The sequence below is a fragment of the Dreissena polymorpha genome, chromosome 2 (genome assembly GCF_020536995.1).
Source record: "Dreissena polymorpha isolate Duluth1 chromosome 2, UMN_Dpol_1.0, whole genome shotgun sequence".
NCBI classification, from domain to species: Eukaryota; Metazoa; Mollusca; class Bivalvia; order Myida; family Dreissenidae; genus Dreissena; species Dreissena polymorpha.
The window spans coordinates 73,702,276-73,727,884 of record NC_068356.1 but is presented as its reverse complement, the minus strand read 5'-3'; the positions used below and the strand labels follow the sequence as shown (position 1 = coordinate 73,727,884).

Below are 25,609 nucleotides of genomic sequence, written 5' to 3'. Positions count from 1 at the left end.
GAATTGCATATTTTATTCATTTATAAGTGTAAGCGCACGTGAACGCTTTATGCGATGAGTTATAAAGACTTCAATTTCAGAACTTACAGTACTTTACCTTTACAATATAGCAGAACTTGAAAAGACTAAACTAAAATATTGATACGAAACCAATTTTTCTGCACATTGTTTACAACTGACAATGGCGGATAGCGCTAGTGAGTTGGAGAGCGATGCCAGTTCGCTGGATGGCGGCATCATTTCAAAGACGTCAGCTCAGTCGCAGGTTGCAGAGCTTAAGAAGCGAATAGAATCATTGCAGCAGGAAAACAGGGTGCTAAAAGTGGAACTGGAGACTTATAAACTGAAATGCAAGCAACTCGCCGAAGAAAAACAAGAGCTGAAAAAGATCAGCGTAAACATCGTAAGAAATTTATTTTTTCTATAAAGTTATCCATTTTAAAATGAGTTATGTCGTTAATTGTGTTATATTAAGATATAAAATGTTTAAATTATTTTAATGTGTGTTTTTCCATTGGTGGTGTGTAACCTGGCACGATAAATCTTCACTTATGATTCACACGTTTTCCCACATGTATATTTCCTATTTACATGCAGTGTCTACTGACTCATTATCATAAGTAGATTTTCAATCAATATACGTTTGGCACAATGAATATATAGTTGTCACATTCTGATACTGGAATATATATCCATTTACACCACAGGATTGCTGTGGTTTAAAATCGAACACCATGTCACTTGTGAGAATACTGAAAAAAACACATTTAAACATAAGTTGTGAAATAGTACTTATTGTAGCTGTGGTCATCATTTAATGAGCTACCTTTTATATGGGCAATATTGTCTAATCACACAATCAGGCATACACTGTCAAGATTTTTTTCTCAAATGTTTTACAGTAAAACGCTGTGTACAGGCTTTGCGAAATTGGAAAAAAGCTGCCGGTCATCCGGACAGGCATTTTAGAAAATGTGCCGGTCCGGACAAAATTGAGCCGGACAGAAAAAAAAAAAACTAGATAGAAAATTCAAAGATGGCAGCGATCACATCTTGATCGTTTTATTCAACCTCCCGTTAAACCGATTTTAATCGCTTAGAGGTTAAACGACACCGGCAGCTAATTGGTGTTAATCTGTTGTGTAATGTCAATAAAGGTGCGAAAAATTCGCGTGTCAGTGTTTATTACATGCACAATGTATTCCCTATCAGCCGTTCGGTGAGCTAATTTCAATAACGTAAATGCAAGCCGAATAATTATCAAATTATAGTTATTCAAAACGATTTAAACATTCTTGCATGTACACAGTAAACAGTGTTTTTTTTCACCTATAGGGGAATGGTGGCGGGGCCTGTCCAAAGGGGAAAAAAGCGTCGTTTTTTTAGGAAAAGGCGAAAATTAAGAAGTCATGTAATGATATTTATTATATGAATACACATGAATGTATGAATGTATGAATGTAATATTCACAGCTGAATGTCTCTGTTCTTTTTCTTAAATATATATCAATGATTTGTTCAACATTAGTTTCAGTCAGTTCAGCCGTCATGCACAGTATCAGTTTTCAAAGCCAATTAGAGTCTAATTGGGATTTTTTTTATCAATAAAATGGCAAATGTGAGCATTTTTTATAAAAAAAATGGGCAAAATTGGAATATTTTTATCAACAAATATTGACACAATATAGATACATCAAGCCTTTTCTTGGCCATTTTGGATTTTTTTTAATTCATGAAGTCCACTGATTTGGGAAAACCCAATTTAATATAACTATCCCGAAATTGCCATAAAAAAAACACTGGTATAAAACAAGTTTCCTGACATTTAATTATCATTTTAGTATAAAGGCATTTCATTTTTCAGAACGTGTACGAGAAATTAATTAAATAATCAAGACGATTCATTTACATGCTAACGCAGTGTAATTGTTAACAGAGATTCATTTTCATTTTTGCCTGGTATCAGAAAGTCCCCGGCAAGCACATTTTTTTTACATGACACTGCGTATGATGCAATAAAACAGTTCTTTGTACATGTAACGTATTGCATTCAATCTAAATTTAAATTCGCTCGTCCAATTAAAGCTCTGCCCCATAATGCTTTGTACTCTTTACACTTCTGAAAAATGGCGTTTGCAAATGGTTGTGTTTATCACTAGAACATTGTTTATACTTAATAAACAACCTTTTTAAAAGCCATGCTTCATAAAGAAATTCATATTTTAATGTCCTTATCTACTCGAAAAATATGTCAAAGCTATCAAGATCTTTTTTGTTAGAAGGCAGTTGCCGATTTTGCGACTGAGTTTGAAGTAGGTGTTGTGTAACCAGTTGGATTTCCTAATTGTACGTAACAAACCTTTTGCAAACATCAAAACAATGAGCGATTTCATTTTCATGATTTCATGATGTAGTAAGGGGTTTGCTCTTCAAATTTTCAACTTTGAAAAAAAAAAGATTTGTTTGCAGTCATTTCACATTTTGCCGGTAGCCAGGACCAGCAGTCTTGTTAATCCTGCCGGACCAAATGGAAATCTGCCGGTCAGGACCGGCAGACCGGCAATTTCGCCAAGCCTGTGTGTATAACGCGCATTTATGTATAACGCGCATCTACTTTTTGAAGCAAAAAAATCGGGAAAAAGTTTTTGAAGCAAAAAAAAAATTGAGGGAAAATTTCCGTACCGTAGGAAACTGAAAATCGTTTTATTTACATTGCCGATCTCACGTGTTATTTAATTGTTTCAATAATTAATTATCTTAAAGACAATAACGATAAAGATACAACTTGTTTGTGTTTTGTTTAAAAAAAAATTATATTACGCGCTAATGTTTCGATTTAAATGAATTACCCCGGTATGCATGAAATGCACAATTTCCACGAGGATACCATCGATGTTTTCATCATAAGTCTCCGAAGTAACTGTCCACGATTTTATCGTGGAGGAGTACACATTACGGACCGATTAGTGTGCTTGGTATAACTAAGACACTGAAATTTTTTATTGGTATTGGCATGGGGTTATTCACGCATTACTAATTCACAACCGCGCATTTTATTTACATTTCCCATCTCACATGTTCTTTTCGGCATTTTCAAGAAATTGGGAAAATATATTGGGATTTAAACTACATGAAAGAGTTCAGCATCTTTAATCACAAACACCACCATGATCAACAGTTTTCCACATAATAAGCTCACACAAAGTCTTCAGTCACATCAGGCACCATTTTATTAGGAGGCCATTCATCTTCTTCTGAAGAACTATTGCTTTCAACATGTTGAATATCAGTCAGCACTTTGCTTTCGGAAATCAACGATGAAGATGCAAAAGACTCAATTGTTATTAATTACTATCATTAACAATCGAAGGAGTTTCAATGGGAAGACTTGTAATTCTTGACAATGTTTGTTTATTTAATGATACAGTTTTTCGTTTTTACGCAAGGGTTTTGCTTAGGAATATTTTTCAAGTAATATTTCAAATTGCGCAACATATTTGTTTTCCATGCAGCCAAATCACAAAACGCTTGAATTGAATTTAAATCAAAACAGTTTAGGTCATAAGCGTTTTTTTTTCGCAATTGTGAATTTTTTAGCAAATTTTGGGGAAAAAAATACTTTTTGCGATTGGGAATATAGCCAAATATCGGCTTTAAAATCTGGCTGAAAAAAGCCCTGTAATGTATGGCACACTTACAATTACTAGGGGCAAATCGTCTAAAATGTGAACAAAAATATAGGGACAACTATCAACTTTATCTTAGTTTACGGGGTACACAACTGCTTTCTCTGTAAATCTGCTTTTTAATTCATGGTTGAATAAAAAATGGTGCTATAAATTTAGCCGATTGCTAACATATTGCTTTCAAGATTAAATTCTGTTTTGAAGAGTATGGTATTTGCAATGTTTTGGTGTTGCCAGCTGCACATATAAAGTTTGGATTGTTGTCCCCTACCGGTTTCACGGGAGGGGACTTATCACTTATGGTTTGCACTCTATGCGTCTGTCAGTCTGTCTGTCACACTTTTCTGGATCCGTCGATAACTTTAAAATTTCTTAATATTTTTTCATGAAACTTAAAACATGGATATATGGCAATAAGGACATTATGCACGTCATTTCACTTTGTTCCTATTTCTGACAATGGTGGAGTCTGTAGGGGACATATATTGCTTGGCAATAGTCTTGTTAATTTTCTTTAGGACCCACCTATTTTGATAGCTCACCTTAATACTGACAATATAAAGTAATCTTTATTTCAGAATACACTTTGCTAGATGATGGTACTCTTATTGACCACCTTATTTCCTGTTAAATAACTTGCCCAAACATCTTGAGAATTCATTGTAACAAATGTATTTTCTTGTTTTTAGGTCTAGTCAGAAATTTGATCACTTTTGTCAAAATAACATGCTTTCAAGCTGTAAACTTATGTGTTTAATGTCTTGTATAACTTCAGGGATTTTTTTGGCCCTAGTGGTAAAAGTACCGGTACCAGCCCAATTGGGAAAAATGAGGGCAAAAAATGAAATTGGGAAAATTCGCGTAGTGAAGTCCTCAGATGTGAAATTGGTGTATTTAATTTGTTGCTAATAAATACTTTACACTTGATAACTATTAAAGCGTTGTCAATATTATATTTGCTTCATAAGGAAATAAACTTAATGTTGCAATTTATTTATAAAACAAAAAAAATTGAAACCTTCAATTGAGATTTTTTTGATGTAGTAATTGGGAATTATTTCCCAGTTGGGAAAGTGTATTCCAGTACTTTATAAAGAAGGAAAAACACTGAAAAAAACCAGAACAGCCTGCGAGGAACTTGCAGTCTTTTCAGGTTTTATGCTGTTTGCTGTTCATCAGTATATAAGGGTTGGAAATGAAGCCTTTACAACTTGAATCTAGTAAGAAAGGTCTTTAACCCTTACAGTGCTGGAACCAAATTTTGAAGGCCTTTGCAAACAGTTTGGATCCAGATGAGACGCTACAGAACGTGGCATCTCATCTGGATCCAAACTGTTAGCTATTCTGACAGTATTCTTTGAACAAAATCGAAGAAAATGCTTATTTTAGAAATTCAGCAGATGACATTTTAGCAGACGACAAATTACCCAGCATGCAAAGGGTTAATTAAATTAAACTTTCTAAGGGACTACAGATTTGTCAAATTATGTATCTAAGTGGTAAAGGGTTGAGGCACATGTAGACCTCTCTGAGTGAGGCTCTAGTAGTACCACTACTGAAGTCTTACATTTTGCGGTGTGATTGCAGCAAGCGCGTGCGGAGCAGGAGGAGGAGTTTATCAGCAACACGCTGCTTAAGAAGATCCAGCTGCTGAAGAAGGAGAAGGAGTCCCTTGCCATGAACTATGAGCAGGAGGAGGAGTTCCTCACTAATGACCTCTCACGCAAACTCACACAGGTAATTTTAGACTACAAGCCTAAAATGGATGTGTGGAAAAATTGTAGATTTATTCTAACAAATGAATTCTCAAGCAAACTTACTTAGGTACTTGTGGGCTCCCATTCTGTATCAGGTGGAATGAAATATCAAGATTGTTTTTATTGTCAATAGAGATGTTTTAGGGCTTATTTTACTTGCCCGCAAGCCAGAGTTTTTTTTCCTTCTTTGGGACCCGCTGAAAATCGGCCCTTTCCCCTCTAATTTTTTTCCCCTTAGCTGTTAAATTATCCCCTAGATTTCATTTTCCCCTCCCAAAAAAAAAAAATTTTTTTTTTTTTTTTTTTTTTTACCTTTTTATATATAAGTTTACCTGGTCCACTGTAGAAACTAGAAAAATATTGCTTTAGTAAATTATCTGTTGCCTTAAATATTTTAAAAACAGTAAAATATGCTAAATTAATTATTTTAGACTTTCCTTATTTTCCCCAAAATCCGGCTTTTCGCAGAATTTTTTCCCCCAAAATTCAACGTTTCGCGCGATTTTTTTCCCCTAAAAAAAGGCCAGGCCCTTTCCCCAAAATCAAATAAAAACCCCTGCCGCAAGCAACAGCCAGGAATATGTCAAACCGGCTTTTATTTCAGGCTTTCTGACAATTGCTTTCACTGATTATGATTTAATAAATCAAACACTCTTAGTTCTTCTAATATGTAAGAATAAGATTTTGTTCCTTATTATTTGAAAGATACATTTCTTTGCACTTTGATATTGAAGATGAGACACTTTTACATGTCTGACTGTACAGTTAATGGCATTTGGCCAGTTGGTCATAGAATTTTCACAGCCCTGTCAGAATAGAGTACAATCAAATGTAAATATGGCCATCAAAATGTGTTTCTCTTTTAGTGTCCCAGGTTGGGAAGGTTTTTGGGTACCTGACAATGGAAAATGTCAAGTTATTAAGTGTATAAACTATGCCTAAAACTACCCGTAGGCCAAACATGCTCCCTTGTTTCAATAAATGAATTATTTCTAATTGTTTTCTAGTCTGATGGCCTTCACATATCCAAAAGCGATTAGAAAATGGTACCACTGTAGTATACCGTATTTTTTCGGACACTTAAGTTTTTGGACACCCTCTTTTTTAGCAAAAATAATTATTTTTCGTGACTCTTAATTTACGGACATAAGGGTTTTCGTCCATTTTTAATGTCTCTTAATTTTCGGACAGTATATTTGACCACGCTATTCTACAGACTTTGGCCCTGTTTTCGCTTATCTAGGGACACTTTGATCATGGATTTTTACAACCGTATTAAGGTCATAAAACATGGCAGGTGCATGCCTGAGAGAAATGGGCCATTACATTTGCGTAATTGGGTAAATAACCATGTAAACTGATAGCAAATGATAGATTCACCAAACATCATTTGAAACAGTGTTGTCCTATTAATAAAGCAGAATGTTTTCTGTTTTTACTTTTTATGCTCCCCGAAATAAAATTTCGGCGGAGCATATAGTTGCAAGTTTGTCCTTCCTTCCGTCACACTTTTGTTACCGTTTCTCATAGCCCCTTCAATACTTTACCAATCTCTTTCATATTTGGCATGTAGGTACCTTGCATGGACCTCTACCTTTTGATGAGGTTTGAGGTCACTGGGTTCAAAGTCAAGGTCACCAAGGCTTATAATAATAGATTTTCCGTCACACTTTTTTAACAGTTTCTCATAGCGCCTTCAATACTTTACTGATATCTTTCATAATTGGCATGTAGGTACCTTGCATTTGACCTCTACCTTTTGATGAGGTTTGAGGTCACTGGGTTCAAGGTCAAGGTCACCAAGGCTAATAAATTAATAATAATAGATTTTCCGTCACACTTTTGTTACAGTTTCTCATAGCGCCTTCAATACTTTACCAATCTCTTTCATATTTGGCATGTAGGTACCTTGCATGGACCTCTACCTTTTGATGACGTTTTAGGTCACTGGGGTCAAGGTCACCTTGGCTAATAATAGATTTTCTGTCACATTTTTTTTACAGTTTCTCATAGCGATCTGTCATATTTGGCATGTAGGTACCAATAGAGTTTTTTTTAGGTGGTAATTAACACATAGATTGACAAAGGGCATCATCGGGGAGCATCCATCAACTGATATTCTTGTTTGTTCTATATCCTTTCAGGCAAGTGTTAGAAAAGCTGTGAAGTTGTATTTATTTCTTTAAGCAGAAAAAAGTGTAAACAACAAGAAAATTATTGTACATTGATTTATTGCAATTATTTCAAAATAATTATAATTTTCAGACACCTTAATTTTTCTATTTAAATTTTCGGACACCTGTAATTTTTGAATATTTTTTGTATCTAAATTTTTCATAGATTATTCCCTTTTATAAGCCTAAATCTTTGTTTAATTTTTAAATAAACTGATAAACACCATGACAGCTGTTTCAACGTTGTTTTTTAAGGCTAGTTCCAGACAGGCTACCAAATTTTACCTGGATCTTCATTGTAAGTCTACATGCCTAGGGTAAACAGACAAGCAATAATCTCTATCCCCAATTGTATAATATATGTTTTGTCACTAAAACAAGTGTTAATGGACATCAAGAGACCAGTTGTCTTTAATTGGCATCTGTTTAAAAATATGTGCATCAAACTTAGCTCTAGATTTTCATCACCACAGTATATTTTGACTCATGGGGTAATCATGAACCATTACTGTGGTATATCAAAACATCTATCCAATTACAGTATGGTTCATTGGTTGCTGTGATTGCAGTTGCGTCAGGAGAAGGTAGAGCTAGAGGAGACCTTGGAGAAGGAGCAAGAGTACCAGGTGAACAAGCTGATGAGGAAGATAGAAAAACTAGAGAGAGACACCATCGGCAAACAGGCCACACTAGAACAGGTAGGAGAGGCTTGTTATCTTAATGATCATGGCTGGGTGGGGCTGGGTTGAGTTTTGTATTTAGAAAGAGCAAGAGTACCAGGTGAACAAGCTGATGAGGAAGATAGAGAAACTAGAGAGAGAAACCATCGGCAAACAGGCCACCTTAAAACAGGTAGGAGAGGCTTGTTATCATAATGAACAGGGCTGATTGGGCTGGGCTGAGTTTTGTATTTAGAAAGAGCAAGAGGACTAGGTGAACAAGCCGATGAGAATGATAAAGAAACAAGAGAGAGACACTTTCCGCAAACAGGCCACACTAGAACAGGTACATGTAGGAGGGGCTTGTAATCATAATGAACAGGGCTGGGTGGGGCTGGACTGAGTTTTGTATTTAGAAAGAGCAAGAGTACTAGGTGAACAAGCTGATGAGAATGACACCATCGGCAAAAAGGCCACACTAGAACAAGTAGGAGGGGCATGTTATCTTAATGAACAGGGCTGGGTGGGGCTGGGCTAAGTTTTGTATTTAGAAAGAGCAAGAGTACCAGGTGTGCGGCTGTCCGGCTAGCGCAGTGGTTAGCACGCTCGCTTCTCACCTAGGCGACCCGGGTTCGATTCCCGTTCCCGGCGCATGTGAGTCTGGTTGGTGGTCACCATACCGGACAGGTGGGTTTCCTCCGGGTACTCCGGTTTCCCCCCACAGCACAAGACCACGCCTAAATTAAAAATCTTTAAGTAAAAACAATAAATAGCTGGAAATTGCAGCTATCATTCAAAATTCGTCCCAACTTTCGTGAGTCTAAAATCTGATTAGGAAGGAGTGCTGGGACACACTCCGGGTCCTCACATAATGCAGCCTCTGGCGCGGAGGGACCTCATAAACATCGAAATACACACACAGGTGAACAAGCGGATGAGCAAGATAGAGAAACTAGAGACACCATTGGTACACAGGTAAACAGGTAATACTTAAACAGATGGTATGTCGTTAATAAACCTGTAGGACCCTTTCTGGTTTAAAATGTTATTGTTCATATTTTCAGTTCTTTTGTGTTATTTTACTACAGTTGGCTTTCCAAATTTATCCATGGCTTACTCTGCCATTAATAGCCAAATTAGCCAATGGCTTCAAATATGGAAATTTTGCTATGGATGTTTCAATTTGGCTAAGAGTTCTTCCTGATCACCCATTCAATATTTAAAATAATAAGAAATTCAGACATGAACAGGAAAATTTGGATACAGAAAAAAAATTGAGCCAGGGGGAGTCCTGTTTATCTAAAAAATGACAATGGTGTCAGGTGTTTAAACTTCACTTATTCTATAAACTTAAAGAGTTTCAAACTAACACAAATAGGATATGCCATATAAGATTTACAAATATGGTCCTAGAGTTTATGGTAATGAGTCCTGAAAATAAAGATGACAATCACGCAAGATCGTGACTTCTTTTAACTGCATAACGACACTTTTTGTTATAGAATGAGTGTAATATTTGTTTTTAGCTGCGCCGTGAGAAGATAGAGCTAGAGAATGCGCTTGAACAAGAGCAGGAATCTCTCGTCAATAGACTCTGGAAACGTATGGACAAACTGGAGGCAGAGAAACGGTATGTAGTGGTGTCTTTGGCTTTTCACCTGTTGGTTGGTAGGTTGGTCGGTCTTTCGATTGAATGGTCATTCCGTTGACCATTTTGTTTTCTACACCATTATGATAAAAACTCATTTGTCGCTACTTCTGGCTAATTGGGGGAGGGCGTGGGGTAATCAAATAAAATTTGCGTCAGTTGGAGAGGGTAAGGGCATGCATATTCTATGAACATCTCCTCTTTATTCATTTATCGTTGACATTTGTAACAAAATTGTTGGTGTTTGTTTTTTTGCTCCTTTTAAGGCGTCCTCTTCTTGTTCTCTTGGCTGGTCAGCACAGTAAAGAGTTTCAATGCACTTTGTCTTATGTATACATTGTAAAATGATGTAGCATTGTAAAAACATCTATTTGATGCATATAACTGATGAAAGGCTATCGAAGATGTCTACTACCTTAATTTGATCGCCTTAATCAACGAACATCATAAGCATACACTAGTAAACCGTAGATTGCACAGGCTAATCTGGGACAACACTTTACGCACATGCATTATGCCTAGTTTTCTCAGAACCAGGTTCAATCAATCAGTACATTTCTATATATTCCTTCAGTTTGTTACAAGAGAAGTTGGAGCAGCCCGTCACGGAACCCCCTTCCCCTCGAGACATTAAAAATGGGGACACTGCCGAGAACCTGTCCAATCACATTGAGAGCCTGCGCAGCGAAGTGACACGGCTTCGCAGGCAGCTTACTTCCGCTCAGATCGAACGTAAGTTTCGGGTCAGGATTATTATAGACCTATAGATGAAGAAATTAAAACATCGTCGTGTTAAGCCATTGACAGATCCCAGAAATTTGATTGACATTTCATATAGAAAGTAAGGCATGGTATCATTTTTCAAAACTATCTGACATTTTTCATTTTTATTAAAAAAAAACAAAAGCAGGATGCATTACTAATAGGTGCAAACGATTTATTTATTGTTGCACTTGTAAGTATAGAGCTGATATGGTCAAATGCGAACACACTGGTGCCAGAACTCCATTGTTTCTCTGGAGGTTTTCACCATATTTGACAGATGCCACTTCCCAATGACACATTTGTTTTAATCAAGCAGTTTTAATGTAAATCAAAACTTACACCAGTTTTTGTCTTTTCCCAAATCAGAAATGTTAAGCAATAATTTGTCCCAAAATCAAATTGGCTAGTTCTCTTTCTAATGAGAAGAAAAAAACTTCCGTTGCTGGTTCAATCATCAGCTCAAACCTTACTTTCTTATTCCTCTTTTGCAAGAGGCATTTAAATGAGGTGCAGTGTACCCAGTGTTTCACACGGAGCAAAAAATGGCCCATGCTTGTTTCTTGCATAGGGGACATCACCAGTAATGAGCACTAATCTCAAAAACCATCCTTTATATAGATATCCCCAGCAAAACAACATAAATGGCTCTGATACATCCATTTTGACATCTGTAAACTTCTTGTACTTCCTGCGGGTATATTTCAAAAGAAATTGTGTCAGCAACCTTCTTCAAACCTGCCAACATGTCAGAACCACATGACACAAATCACCAAAGTTGTGAGCTATTTGAGTCCAGCCATGAGAAAACATGGTTAAATGCATGTGCGTAAAGTGTCGTTCCAGATTAGCCTGTGCAGTCTGCACAGACTAATCAGGGACAACACTTTAGCTTTCATGATATTTTTCATTGAAAGACAGTCTCTTCTTCGCAAAAATCCTAATTAAGGTGGAAAGTGTTGTCCCTGATTAGCCTGTGTAGACTGCACAGGCTGATCTAGGACAACACTTTACGCACATGCATTTAACCCTTTCCCACTTAGATACGTATTTTGACATGTCTGTATTTTTTATGCCCTCTTTCGAAGAATTCAAATAGTTTTCATCTGATCTTTACCAAACTTGGTCAGAAGTTGTATCAAAACAATATCTAGGTCAAGTTCGAATATGGGTCATGACGGGTCAAAAACTAGGTCACGTGGTCACTTAGTGCATTTCAAGGATTTAGCATGGTGTCCGCTCTCAAATTGAAGTAGTTTTCATCTGATCTTTACCAAACTTGGTCAGAAGTTGTATCAAAACAATATCTAGGTCAAGTTCGAATATGGGTCATGCCGGGTCAAAAACTAGGTCAAGGGGTCACTTAGTGCATTTCAAGGATTTAGCATGGTGTCCGCTCTCTAGTTCATATTTTTATGCCCCCAAAGGAGGGCATATAGTGATCGGACTGTCCGTCCGTCTGTCTGTCCATCTGTCTGTCTGTTCGTCTTTCCGTCACACTTTGCGTTAAGGTTTCAAAAAATGCTTATAACTTCTTAGTCCCTTGAGATATAACATTCATATTTGGTATGCATGTGTATATGGACAAGACCGCGTTTAGGTTTCAAAATCTGCATTTAGGTTTCGAAAAATGCTCATAACTTCTATGTCCCTTGAGATACAACCTTCATATTTGTTATGCATTTGTATATGGACAAGGCCTTTCCATACGCACAACAAAATTTACCCCTGTGACCTTGACCTTGAACTTAGGGTCCTCGTTTAGGTTTCGAAATCTGTGTGTAGGTTTCGAAAAATGCTCATAACTTCTATCAAAGCGTTTATAGGGGGCATATGTCATCCTATGGTGACAGCTCTTGTTTTAAAATTTATATTTAATCGAAGACCTTTCTTACTAGATTCAAGTTTTCATTTCCAACCCTTAGGCACTGATGAGCAGCAAACGGCATAAAACCTTAACAGACTGTGAGTTACTCGCAGACTGTTCTGGTTTTATGCTGTTTGCACATAGCAATTTTCTTTTTGCCTCTGAGTGGGAAAGGGTTAATCCCTTTCCACAGAGCAAGGCTCATTTCATGGTATTGTGCTTCAGATGAGGAGAAGATGGCTCACTACGCGCAGGAGGAGCGTCACATCCGCGAGGAGAACCTGCGCCTGCAGAGGAAGCTGCAGATGGAGATGGAGCGGCGGGAGAGCCTGTGTAGACACCTGTCTGAGAGCGAGTCCAGTCTGGAGATGGACGATGAACGGTGAGTAGGAAGGATGTTATACCTGTATTTATATCTCTTTATCTTTGAACTTACAAAAAGGCATTGTGAATCCCTTAAAATGGTTTAATATTTATTAACATAAAAAACAACTGAAATATTTACTTTCACTAGTATGCTGTTGGGTGACCCTTTTTATAATTTCTACAAATTATTTTAGTCATTAAAAATATAGGGACCAAATGTTGCTAATTTCCCTAATATGGACCATTTCCAAGCGCAATTCCCAAGCCATGTACCCTTATTTTATTAGGTCTTATTGCGCTAAAACACATTATTGTATGATGTGGCTCATATACCTTTTTATGCCCCCGAAGGAGGGCATATAGTGATTGCACTGTCCGTCCGTCCATCTGTCCGCCTGTCCGTCACACTTTGCGTTTAGGTTTCAAAAAATGCTCATAACTTCTATGTCGCTTCAGATAGCAATTTCATATTTGGCCTTTCCATACGCACACAAATTTTGACCCCTGTGACCTTGAACTTAGGTCCGCGTTTAGGTTTCAAAATCTGCGTTTAGGTTTCCAAAAAAGCTCATAACTTCTATCAAGCGTTGATAGGGGGCATAAGTCATCCTATGGTGACAGCTCTTGTTGTAATGTTGATGTATTATAGACATGAGTTTGGTGGTTTATTTTCCATGCCAATATCTTCATGCAGGCATTTCAATGAGATGACCAAGCAGCATGACATCAGCGGGGGCAGTGGCTCCTCAGGCCATGGTTGCCACAGCGCCTCCAGTTCCAGCTCGCACATACGACCTCGCACTGTGTCCAGCCCTATACCCTACGTGTCCCCTAACTCGTCCAGACCACTCTCACCAGGTTAGTATTGCAGTGATTTTTTTTATGCTATATATGTAATAGCCTGTGCCTTTTAAATTGGGAAAAAACGCGATAAATCATTAAATTGGAAAAAAATGAAGCATTATTAATATGTTCATAAACAGGCATTCAAATTGTTTATAATGCATGTTTTGCTTGCATTTTTCAATTAATATTATAAATTGTTATGGATTTTATTGCTGCATAATTAACTCAATAAACTGATTTTTGAGTTTATTGGAAATGATTTGCTTTTGTTTTAGGGAAATTGTGATCAGATGTTTAGGAAAAAATATCACTTTTTACCATTCCGAAACAGCCTGTAAGAAAGAGGCGGTAATTTTGTGCTAAAAAAATCACTTTATTGTCAAGTTGGAGATTGTAGGTTTGCAGTGGTAATTATAGACCGCGCGATTGCGTGATTCACGCTATTTTTCAAAAGATGGAGTACATTTTCAGCATGTATGGGAGAAAACTGGCGAGCTCGATATCAAGTAGTATTTTTCAAGATCAAAGCGGTATCGTCTTTGTCGAAAATTTTGAAAGCGCTTTAACAATCGTCTTTCAACTACATTTATCTTTTTTAAATAACTAAACTAAAGACAACCTAAAGATGGAGCATCGTTGTGTTGGAAATAGATATTTGCCAATGAGAGCGCACACTATGAATGAGCGACAGCACTCGTATGCAATCGCCTGCTGTAAAATCATGCAAACGACGCGTAGATAAACATCCATTATTAACATCAAATTATTTTTATTGAAGAACATATCTCATGGAATATAATTATGCTTAATGGATGACTTAATATATTTGAAACAGCACATTTACTGAGTGTTTGCAAAGTAAAACATTTGAAGAAAATGAAAGAGGTCACACAGCCCTTTTTTCAGCCAACCCTCTGCCTTATAAGACACCCTGCAATTGTGTAAGCCTGGCTAAATTCCCAATGTCCTATTGCAAGATCTTAAAAGTCTTGCGTCCCCAGCATTACTCACTATGTATGCATCTGTTTGCAGCGTCTGGCATGCAGTCCATATTCAGTCCCCCGAGCCCCATGCGTCGTAACACCGGGGAGTCAAGTGGTTCCAGTAGTTCTCGGTCAGCGTTCCATCCCCCAGCTGGCCCAGGATTCCCAGGCACGTCTCCCCCGGTACACGGTCACACACCACACTCATCCGGACCACAGGTAGGCGCAGAATAGGTTTGAATGCTTTGCCTGAAAATCTGAATGCTTTGCTAATGTTTCTAAAATAAAGATGGTGAAATAATAGAGAAATAAGGCAACATAAACGTTCCCCCTACAATCGCCTACATATACATGCATGTGTTCCCCTCCCCTCTGAAATTCTGAGTAGGGAAATCCAAGCTGGCTTTTGAAATCAACCCTGGATGTAAAAATCCCCTCCCCTTTCTCTGAGTGTTAATGTTGTCCCCATACACACACCTAAACACTTTATAATATTCCCCTTACCTTTGAAATGGGATCAAATATTCCTCTCACCTTTGAAATGGGATCAAATATTCCCCTCACCTTTGAAATGGGATCAAATATTCCCCTCACCTTTGAAATGGGATCCTACCCCTCCCCCCATTCTGCTTTCCATGAAAATAATTTTGTTTAAATATTTTACAGGGGTGTGATTTTTCCTCCTTTCAGCTGATTTCCTTCCTTTCAAGGTCAAACTTATTTCACAAATAGTTGTAACTTTGCTGTATCTATAAAAAAATGAAGAGTTTAACTAAATCCTGAAAGGGGGGTAGGGCATTTTCCTCGCCTTAAATGGTTCTTAAATCACACCCCTGATTTTAGCTCTTGAGTACTAAAATAACAGTCACTCCCTTACATTTATCTGTGCTGCATTGCTAGAAAGAATCTGATGTACCTTTAAAGAAGACTTCTGAAGGCTGTAAAATTACTATAATGTTTCGTAAGCTAGACTCTTAGCTAAGTTTCTTTTATAAAATCTGAAGGCTATTGCGAGTGTGTTCATGATTCCAGATCGTTGTTACAAAAAAGAAGCGTCATAAGTAAGGTACGTATCTTGTGCATGTCTATGTTCTTATGGTTCTCTAATGGATTTATTAGGCATTTTGGTATCTGTATGAATAATATTACAAATGGAAAATATAGAAAATATTATTGTAAATCACCATCATTGGTGTTCATTTCTAGTAGATATGTCAAAATCATTTATTGCGTTTTCTTACAGAACAATGTCTATCAAAGAACAATTTGTTATATTAATTTATCTAACCTCAGAACATTGACAATTCTCACAATTAATGCATAAATACAATTGAACCTATTGCAAAATGATGTTGTCTGCGTTGTTCACAATCAGCTTGAAAACACAAATGTGATATGTTTGTTATCGGAGAGTTTACTTAAAATTTGAAAGAAGTTAACACTTCTTTAATTTCATTAGAGTCATGTTAATTGAAACTTGCTTGTAAGATAAAATCATTTTCCAGCAGAAGTGATTAGAAAATATTGTTTATAGGTACTTATTATGTACAGCATATACATTGAAGATGACGATTGGGAAATTTGACTGTACTGTGTTCTTTCTTTACTGGGTTTAATTAAGTTGAAATCAACCTGGTTTATCTTGTGTATTAACAGTATAAATAGTAATCTTAAACTACTTTTTATGCCCCCGGATCGAATGATTGGGGGTATATTGTTTTTGGCCTGTTTGTCTGTCTGTCTGTCATTGTGTCTGTCTGTCCCAAAACTTTAACCTTGGTCATAACTTTTGCAATATTGAAGATAGCAACTCGATATTTGGCATGCAGTTTCTCATGCAGTTTCTCATGGAGCTGCACTTTTTTAGTGGTGAAAGTTCAAGGTCATCATTCAAGGTCAAAGGTTATCCTATATGGTCAAAGGTCATCCTTCAAGGTCAAAGGTCAAATATATGGCTTCAAAGCGGCGCAGTAGGGGGCATTGTGTTTCTGGCAAACACATCTCTTGTTTTAATGATTGCCTTTTTGTATTTAAATACTTGCGGCCATATAGTGTTGGTATAGGATGCACTACTTGGAATACACTTATTACAAACATATATGACTACCTTTTGTAATCTCCTTCACTTTCATACATTAAAGTAATCTTCAGCTGTAGTGTTTGGACAATATTATTTGAGTATCTTATGAACCGCTTCATGCAAAAATATGTCTTATGCCACATGCAGTCAGCACAGCTTCAGCTTCATTAACTACCCTAAACACTATAATAGTGTCTTGTTCTGTGAAAATTGGGCATAATGCATGTGCGTAAAGTGTCGTCTGAGATTAGCCTAGGCAGTCTGCACAGGCTAATCAGGGACGACACTTTCCGCTTTAATGGTATTTTTCGTTTAAAGGAAGTCCCTTTTTACCAAAAGTCTAGTTGAAGCGGAAAGTATTGTCCCTGATTAGCCTGTGGGGACTTCACAGGCTAATCTGGGACGACACTTTATGCACATGGATTATGCCAAGTTTTCTCAGAACAAGACACAATAGATTATAGGTATGAACGGTTTCATGGTTTTATTACTGGACAGAGTAGGTCCTGACCAGATTGCAAGGATATGCAGGTTTGTCTCTAGGTACGCTGGCCTCACTGGCATAAGACCCATTTTCATGTGTCGTGGTTCATATAACATTTATTGTGCGAGGCTTAGAAACTGTGTGAATGCTAAAAATGACAAATGCTCAAATATTTTGTGCTGAGCATGATAAATGTCTACTGTATACAAACTGATATCCTATTTATCCTAATATTTGAGGTGTATCATGCAAAAAAAGGTATTAAACAATATGTGCCCAGGGTAAATCCGGACTTAGCATGTGGACAGTCTTTTCAGGAGTTAACATGTACGTGTATGGGACCAGGAAACTGTTGCCTAGGCTGGTCTGGATCTACGCTGACTTCATATGAAATATTCAATTCAATGTGGCTCATTTTACCCTCATACATTGAATAAATAAATGAAAAATCATCAAACAATGCTACAAAAATAACCATGGCTTAGCAGTTTAGTGCTGTGTTGTTGTTTTACTACATGATGTATGGGGGCATTTTGAAATACACAGCATTATAAAAGTATTGATCAATTAAACATCTTCTAAAGATATTCTTGGTATGAAGCTTAAGGTGTCCTGATGTTATCTGATAAATATGGTTGAAGTATTAGATTAAGTATATGATGTGCTTTACTGCCCTATTCAAAAGGTTTGTTTTGGAAAATCTTTCACCCATACATTTTATTGAGTGTAGTGCTATAAGGAAACAAATATGTCTGTCCAGTTGACCAGTTACATCTAAACTCAACATAATCTTTTGCTTAATGCCTAGTAGTGGAATATACGAACATTTCAATCACGCAAGCCTTCATAGTTTGTTTTGCTGAGATACTTTTTAAATACACTCAAAAATATTAAGTATATTAGAAAATATGTTTGGTTTTTGTGTGTTGATGTAAAAATCATTGCTTAGGTAGACAACCTGCATTATAATAACTGATTGTCTGTATTTCCAGTGATGATATAGCTGGTTATCATATATAGAACAAATATCCTTTATTAAGTGTCTAAATTGGTAAAAAAACACAAGTAACTTACAGCTTTTCAAGTAGAATGAGTGTAAAATAATGAACTTGTCTCATTTACTTTCAGAGAAGAGCGTCTGGTGATAAATTTGTAAGGCCCAGCAGCTATCCTGGAATGGAAAAGCAAGACAAAACATGATTTTCCTCGACAAGGGAGTGAAAACTACCAGCCGTTGTTGAGCTAATATGTGTACTCCACTGACCAAGGGAGTGAAATACAACAGCCCTTGTTAGAATTTCAAATGATCCATTTACTGTTTGTGCTTTCACTAAAATTTCGTGGGTCGTTGGTCACATACATCAATTGTTTATCGCTTCTTGACGCTTGACTTGGTGTTAAAGGGACATGCTTGTAGAATTGATGCTTTCTTTCTGCGAACACAAGCGATACTTCTGTTCTGTCTGGTAATTGTTTCCAACATGAACATGATTGGATATCTGTGTTAAATAATTATTTTATAGATGTACTTGTAAATGATTATTGCTGAATGGTTGCTCCTTAATAGAAGTCCAGTGAGGGATTTTGTGTAAGGACATGCTTATAATATTGATGCTTTCTGTCTGTATATCCAAGTGACACTTTCAGTTCATTTATGAGAAGTCTTTTATCATTATATCTGGAAAAAAACTTATTCTCAATGTTATTGAACAGATCTTTTTCAGCTTCACAGAATATAAGCCCTGTTGAAGTTTTTAAAGTTACGTAACGTTTCATTGACTCATTAGTGGATACGGTAGCTCCTGACAAGACTGAGCAAATGTTCAGGCTTGTCCGGAGCTTTTCTGGCCCCATATGGCAGAAGCTCATTTTTTCTAAGTGACTCACATGTTGGAATGTTTCAGTGTTAACTTCTTACCCAATGAAAACAGTATTGTTTGGTGCTAGAGGTTGTTATTAGCAAACAGTCTGTGTATTCTTTGTGTTCACACTTGAAGCTTTTCTTACCTATTTTGCTCCAAGATGTTGCTAAATGTACTAAATATATGGTTTGAAAGTAATTATGTTTTTAATGATTTTTGAACTCTGGATTGGTTTATTTAATATACATTTCCTAAATTATAATTTCTTTTAATGTGGTACAGTTTTTATTCTAAAGAACAACTAATTATTCTTTACTATGCTGAATTAATGGTGTAAAATAGTCCATAAATGCAGGAAAAATTGATTCTGGAAACTGTTAAATATAGTTACACGATGTATTATAATTGCAGATTATGTTGTTTGTAGTAACAAAATATTTCCCGATTACCTTGTGGCTTTCTAAGGTGAACAACTTCAATCATCGGCTGTTTGTCTTCAAGGATTAAGCGTTTGATAGTTATAAACGTTGTTAAATATTACTTATAACAAACATTTTTATGTCCCCCACTATAGTAGTGGGGGACATATTGTTTTTGCCCTGTCTGTCTGTTGGTCTGTTTGGCCCAACTTTAACATTTTGCAATAACTTTTGCAATATTGAAGATAGCAACTTCATATTTGGCATGCATGTGTATCTCATGAAGCTGCACATTTTGAGTGGTGAAAGGTCAAGGTCATCCTTCAAGGTCAGAGGTCAAATATATGTGACCAAAATCGCTCATTTTATGAATACTTTTGCAATATTGAAGATAGCAACTTGATATTTGGCATGCATGTGTATCTCATGGAGCTGCACATTTTGAGTGGTGAAAGGTCAAGGTCATCCTTCAAGGTCAGAGGTCAAATATATGTGGCCCAAATCGCTTATTTTATGAATACTTTTGCAATTTTGAAGATAGCAACTTGATATTTGGGATGCATGTGTATCTCATGGAGCTGCACATTTTGAGTGGTAAAAGGTCAAGGTCATCCTTCACAAGGTCAAGGTCATCCTCCAAGGTCAAACGTCATATAGGGGGACATTGTGTTTCACAAACGCATCTTGTTTGTGAATTGTCTTTTTCATGTTTTGTCTATTTTGATGTTTTTTTTGTTAAGTCAATATATTTGTATACCCAGAGTGGTATTGTCTTTCCCCAATGTTGTAAGGTTGTTGAAAAATTGTTGTTTTGGGGGAAATATCTGACTTAAAGGATACCATTAAATGTGTATCTTGATAGTAACAATTGATCTAAACTAATGTTCTGTCATTTTGTTGACACAATGTCTTGTTTCTATATGGGTTTAATGCATGCTTATTTGTTTTTGTACCACGAGAGTTCATCTACGTTAAATCCATGTTATATATTTTAACCTAGGAATAATTCTTGTTACTAACATTTTTTTCTTGTATACACGTATCACATTATACACAAGGCAGCAAACTTTGAATGTATTTGAAATTTGAGCATTTTTGTTATTATTTACATAATTAAGCACACAGAATCATATGGATACCAATTCTTGTAGATATATTATGGTTTATCCACGTTATCTTACTTTCCAATGGGCATTTTTTTAAGTCATTTCTAAATCAGGAAATGATATTTTGTTAAATGTCTTGTGACTCTGATGAATATTAGCTGAGTTTTAAGTTAACCAGGCTTAATGAATGTGCGTTAAGTGTTTTCTCTGATTATCCTGTGCAGTCCTGATAGGCAAATCAAAACCTGTGCAGTCCTGATAGGCAAATCAAAACCTGTGCAGTCCTGATAGGCAAATCAAAACCTGTGCAGTCCTGATAGGCAAATCAAAACCTGTGCAGTCCTGATAGGCAAATCAAAACCTGTGCAGTCCTGATAGGCAAATCAAAACCTGTGCAGTCCTGATAGGCAAATCAAAACCTGTGCAGTCCTGATAGGCAAATCAAAACCTGTGCAGTCCTGATAGCCCAATCAAAACCTGTGCAGTCCTGATAGGCAAATCAAAACCTGTGCAGTCCTGATAGGCAAATCAAAACCTGTGCAGTCCTGATAGGCAAATCAGGGATTCCATAACGCAGAAAGTGTTGTATCTGAATAGGCAGTGGGGACTGCACAGGCTTACCTGGGACAATACTTTATATGCACATGCATTAGGCCTGTTTTTCCCTAGAGTATGGCTTATTTCTATAACAGGAGATATTTTAAGTCATCACTTGCATTTCAGTTATTTATTACCTTTCAGTTATTTATTACCTGTATGGTAATTAAGCCTTACACTTGGTAATTTACCACACACTTTACTTGTTGTAGACTTTAATCTTTAAAATGTCAAATTTCGGAATTCTGTCTGGCTTTTGTATTTTTAGCTCAACTGAGTACAACTTGCTAATTGCGAGCTTTTGTGATCACCTTTTGCCAATTGTTTGTTCTGCGTCCTCAACATCTTCCTTGTTAACACTATACAGGCCTCATTTATTGTCCAATCTTCATGAAACATCTGTGCCCAATGATATCTTGGACTAGTTTGTAAATGGGCCACATGAGGTCACAAACTAGGTCACTTGGTCAAAGTAAATAAAAAGCTTGTTAACACTCTAGAAGTCACATTTATAGTAGAAACTTCATCAAACTTGGTAAGTACATTTGGTCTAATGATAAACAATTTTAAAAAATGGGCTTGGTTGGTTGAAAAAACTTGTATTGCTGTCAAGGGTTTGGGCAGTTGTTGTTGCTATAGTAAAACCTTGTCAACGTTCTAGAAGTTACATTTATTGTCTAATCTTTATGAAATTTTGTCATTTTTTCTTATGATAAATTTGAAAATGCGTCGGGTCTGTTGAAAAATCGTGGCCACTAGGGGCCAGGCAGTTTTTCAAATATGGCTATTGTTAAACCATGTTCACACTCTAGATGTCAAATTTATAGACCAATCTTTATATTACTTGGTCAGAAAATTTGTTATAATGATTATTCGGCCAACTTTTTGAATGACATCTTTACTGATATGGCTCTAGTGAAAACTAGTTGGTGGTTTACTAGCCACATTTATTGGCCAATCTTTTAAAACGTAGTCAGAACATTTGTCGCAAACAAATCTCGGCTGAGTTTGAAACTGGGTCATGGGAGCTAAAAATTAGATCACAAGGGCAAATTAAAAGCAACTACATGTTAATACTCTAGATGTCACTTTTTGTCTATCTTCATGAATTTTGATCAGAATTTTCCTTCGAAAGATATCTCAACTGAGTTCAAAAATATAAATGTGGTTAGAAATTAAATATCAATGTTTCATACACTTCTTTAATTACTTTGAACTCCACTTTCTCAGAAGAGTCTAGTTCCTTTTGGTCTCTGTTGAGCGCATTAGGACACATGACCCTCTTGTACTTGGTCCTCTTGTTTTATATTTTCTACAAAGTTCATGTTTGTATTTTTGTTCATTGTTGGTTTTGAATATTTTTGTTTTCTTTGTTGCACATCAATGATTTGACAAATTAATCTTTTTTGCATCATTTTATTATGCCCCCCTTCGAAGAAGAGGGGGTATATTGTTTTGCACATGTCGGTCCGTTCGTATGTCTGTCCTTCTGTCCACCAGATGGTTTCCGGATGATAACTCAAGAACGCTTAGGCCGAGGATCGTGAAACTTCATAGGTACATTGATCATGACTCGCAGATGACCCCTATTGATTTTGAGGTCACTAGGTCAAAGGTCAAGGTCACGGTGACCGGAAATAGTGGGATGATAACTCAACAACGCTAATGCCTAGGAACATGAAACTTCATAGGTACATTGATCATGACTCGCAGATGACCCCTATTGATTTTCAGGTCACTAGGTCAAAGGTCAAGGTCACGGTGACCCAAAATAGTAAAATGGTTTCTGGATGATAACTCAAGAACACTTATGACTAGGATCATGAAACTTCATAGGTACATTGATCATGACTCGCAGATGACCCCTATTGATTTTCAGGTCAAAAGTCAAGGTAACGGTGACTCAACTTAGAAAAATGGTTTCCGGATGATAACTCAAGAACGCTTACGCCTAGGATCATGAAACTTCATAGGTACATTGATCATGACTCGCAGATGACCCCTATTGACTTTCAGGTCACTAGGTCAAAGGTCACGGTTACTTGACACAGTTAAATGGTTTCCGGATGATAACTCAAGAAAGCTTACGCCTAGGATCATGAAGCTTCATAGGTACATTGATCATGACTCGCAGATGACCCCTATTGATTTTCAGGTCACTAGGTCAAAGGTCAAGGTCACAGTGCCAAAAAACGTATTCACACAATGGCTGCCACTACAACTGACAGCCCATATGGGGGGCATGCATGTTTTACAAACAGCCCTTGTTAATTTGGGTAAAGAAAGAACAAATACATGAAACATATTTTGAAACCACTGCTCATTCTTCACAACATTGTTTATAGAGTAGTTTATCTTGTTGGGATGTTTGCTTTGTTAAAGTGCACATAATGTATGCTATTGCTCAGATGTTTGAAGCTTGTGCATTTCTGTTACTTAAGGTATTCTCTCACAGTTTGTGTACCAGTAACGTTAATACAGTGTTCACTATTTCTTATATAATTAAGAATTTGTTAAATTTTAAAATATGCTTAGATGTCTTGTGGCCTTTAAGCAATTGCAAATTTTATCCTTCGGTTTCCCAAAGTGGAAGAGATTCTAAATGCCACTTCGTTTTTCCATTCTGTATCAGACATTAGAAGGCATGGGTTGCCATGTTTGTAATGTGTGAAACTCTTTAAAAGGGTTTAACATTCATCAAGTTCGAGTGGAGGTACATTTGACACATCTAGATCACAAAACACAAAATCAAAGATTTAACAACTACAGGTAAAAACATTTAATGAAAAAAACAACTAATTTGATATAATCTAATTTGAGTTAATTTGAGTCAAAACTTCAGTTCGGCTGAAGTTTGCTTTAAAAAAAAATAAATATAAGTTGAATTTGAACACAATTTTCTTAAAAAACTTATAATTGTTTCCTCTTATTTAAAATAAATTCATATATTCACATTAGGGACAAAGTGCTGTCTAAAAACAATTGTTGAAGTTAGCAAAACTAATGTTCTGTTTCTTGAAAAAAATGTGGTAAAAATGTGCATATCATACACATGTTAATCTGAGATGTAGTTTTCATGTTTAAGATTGCTTTCAGTTTTATGTTGTATTTAAATTTAAAATAAGTTGATATTTGTCATGTTTCGTGTGACATTTGTTGTATTATTTAAAACAGACATGCGCTGAATTCCTGATTGGTTCACTCTGTGTATCTAATGAAAAACATATTGTTATTAATAAAATTGCAAACCCAAGTCACCAGGGTTAACTCAATATGTCACATTTATAGTTAATCTGTATTTTATTGTTTTTTCATTATGTTGCTGTTGTCATATGATAATCAAGTTTCAACAAATATTACATAGTTGCGTATGTAATGAGGAGTGCATTATTGCTGATAACTGTCAGTGTTGTTATTTATATGTTAATTGTTTGCTTCGTACATGTATCATTGTCGTGTATATTTTGCTGCAAATAAATATTTGATTTTCCAAATGGCAGTTTTACTTGTTCCATATTATAGTGCTATTATTGTTTGGTCAATAATAATTCCATATTATAGTGCAATTATCGTACAATTGTAACTATTTGCTTTAAGTTATATCTTCTCAGAATTCAATACTTTTACGTGAAGACATTACAATGATATCTAAACGGTACCCTGAACATATTTGTCATATGGTAGAATCAACAAAATGTACGATTAATTAATCGTATTTACATGTATGTCCGATAAGCAAATCCCATGACTATCAATTGAGCCTTGTTCTTAGAAAACTGGGCGAAATGCGTGTGCGTAAAGTGTCGTCCCAGATAAGCCTGTGCAGTCAGCACAGGCTAATCAGAGATGACAAATTCCGCCTAAACTTGATTTTCGGTAAGTTGGGACTTCTTTGAAACTAAAAATCCTTTAAAAGCGGAAAGTTTCGCCCCTGATTAGCCTGTGCGGACTGCACAGGCTAATCTGAGACGACACTACGCACATGCATTATGCCCAGTTTTCTCAGAACGCGACTCAATTATTGCTAGGCGGGACTCCAGAACGTTGTTTCTCATTATCAATAACAGGGACCCATACAATGTTTGTATAGGTGCATGTAAATAACAATATCAGAACGATACTGCTAGCCATACATATTTCAAGTGCGAGTGTTTTTTGCGTAACAATAGCAGCTTGTGGTTTAATATGAAATTTAGAATGATGCTCATTATCTTAAAGTAGTCAATCACATACTGTTCTTCGGTATAGTTTAAATTCTCAATACATGTTCAGTAAACAATATGCGTTTAATTGTTAGAAACGCGATTACTTAG

General features: G+C 36.3%; 1 protein-coding gene across 5 annotated transcripts; it reads left to right on the top strand.

Annotated features, from left to right (window-relative positions):
* The first annotated feature begins 28 nt into the window (after positions 1-28).
* Positions 29-24,790, top strand: LOC127867616 (coiled-coil domain-containing protein 6-like). 5 transcript variants are annotated; one of them, XM_052408915.1, is made up of 10 exons: positions 29-403; positions 5,274-5,423; positions 8,187-8,315; positions 9,803-9,906; positions 10,499-10,656; positions 12,779-12,935; positions 13,614-13,777; positions 14,798-14,967; positions 15,781-15,814; positions 18,441-24,790. In XM_052408915.1, exons 1-9 carry the CDS (start codon positions 182-184, stop codon positions 15,811-15,813), a joined length of 1,287 nt encoding a protein of 428 aa, XP_052264875.1. In that variant the 5' UTR covers positions 29-181; the 3' UTR covers position 15,814; positions 18,441-24,790. The 5 variants fall into 5 exon arrangements, 2 of the variants coding, with proteins under 2 accessions (XP_052264875.1, XP_052264873.1); XR_008043581.1 differs by lacking the exon at positions 15,781-15,814 and having other exon boundaries at positions 31-403; positions 18,441-20,922; positions 21,214-24,790; XR_008043582.1 differs by lacking the exon at positions 15,781-15,814 and having other exon boundaries at positions 31-403; positions 18,441-22,853; positions 23,270-24,790.
* Positions 24,791-25,609: the final 819 nt, after the last annotated feature.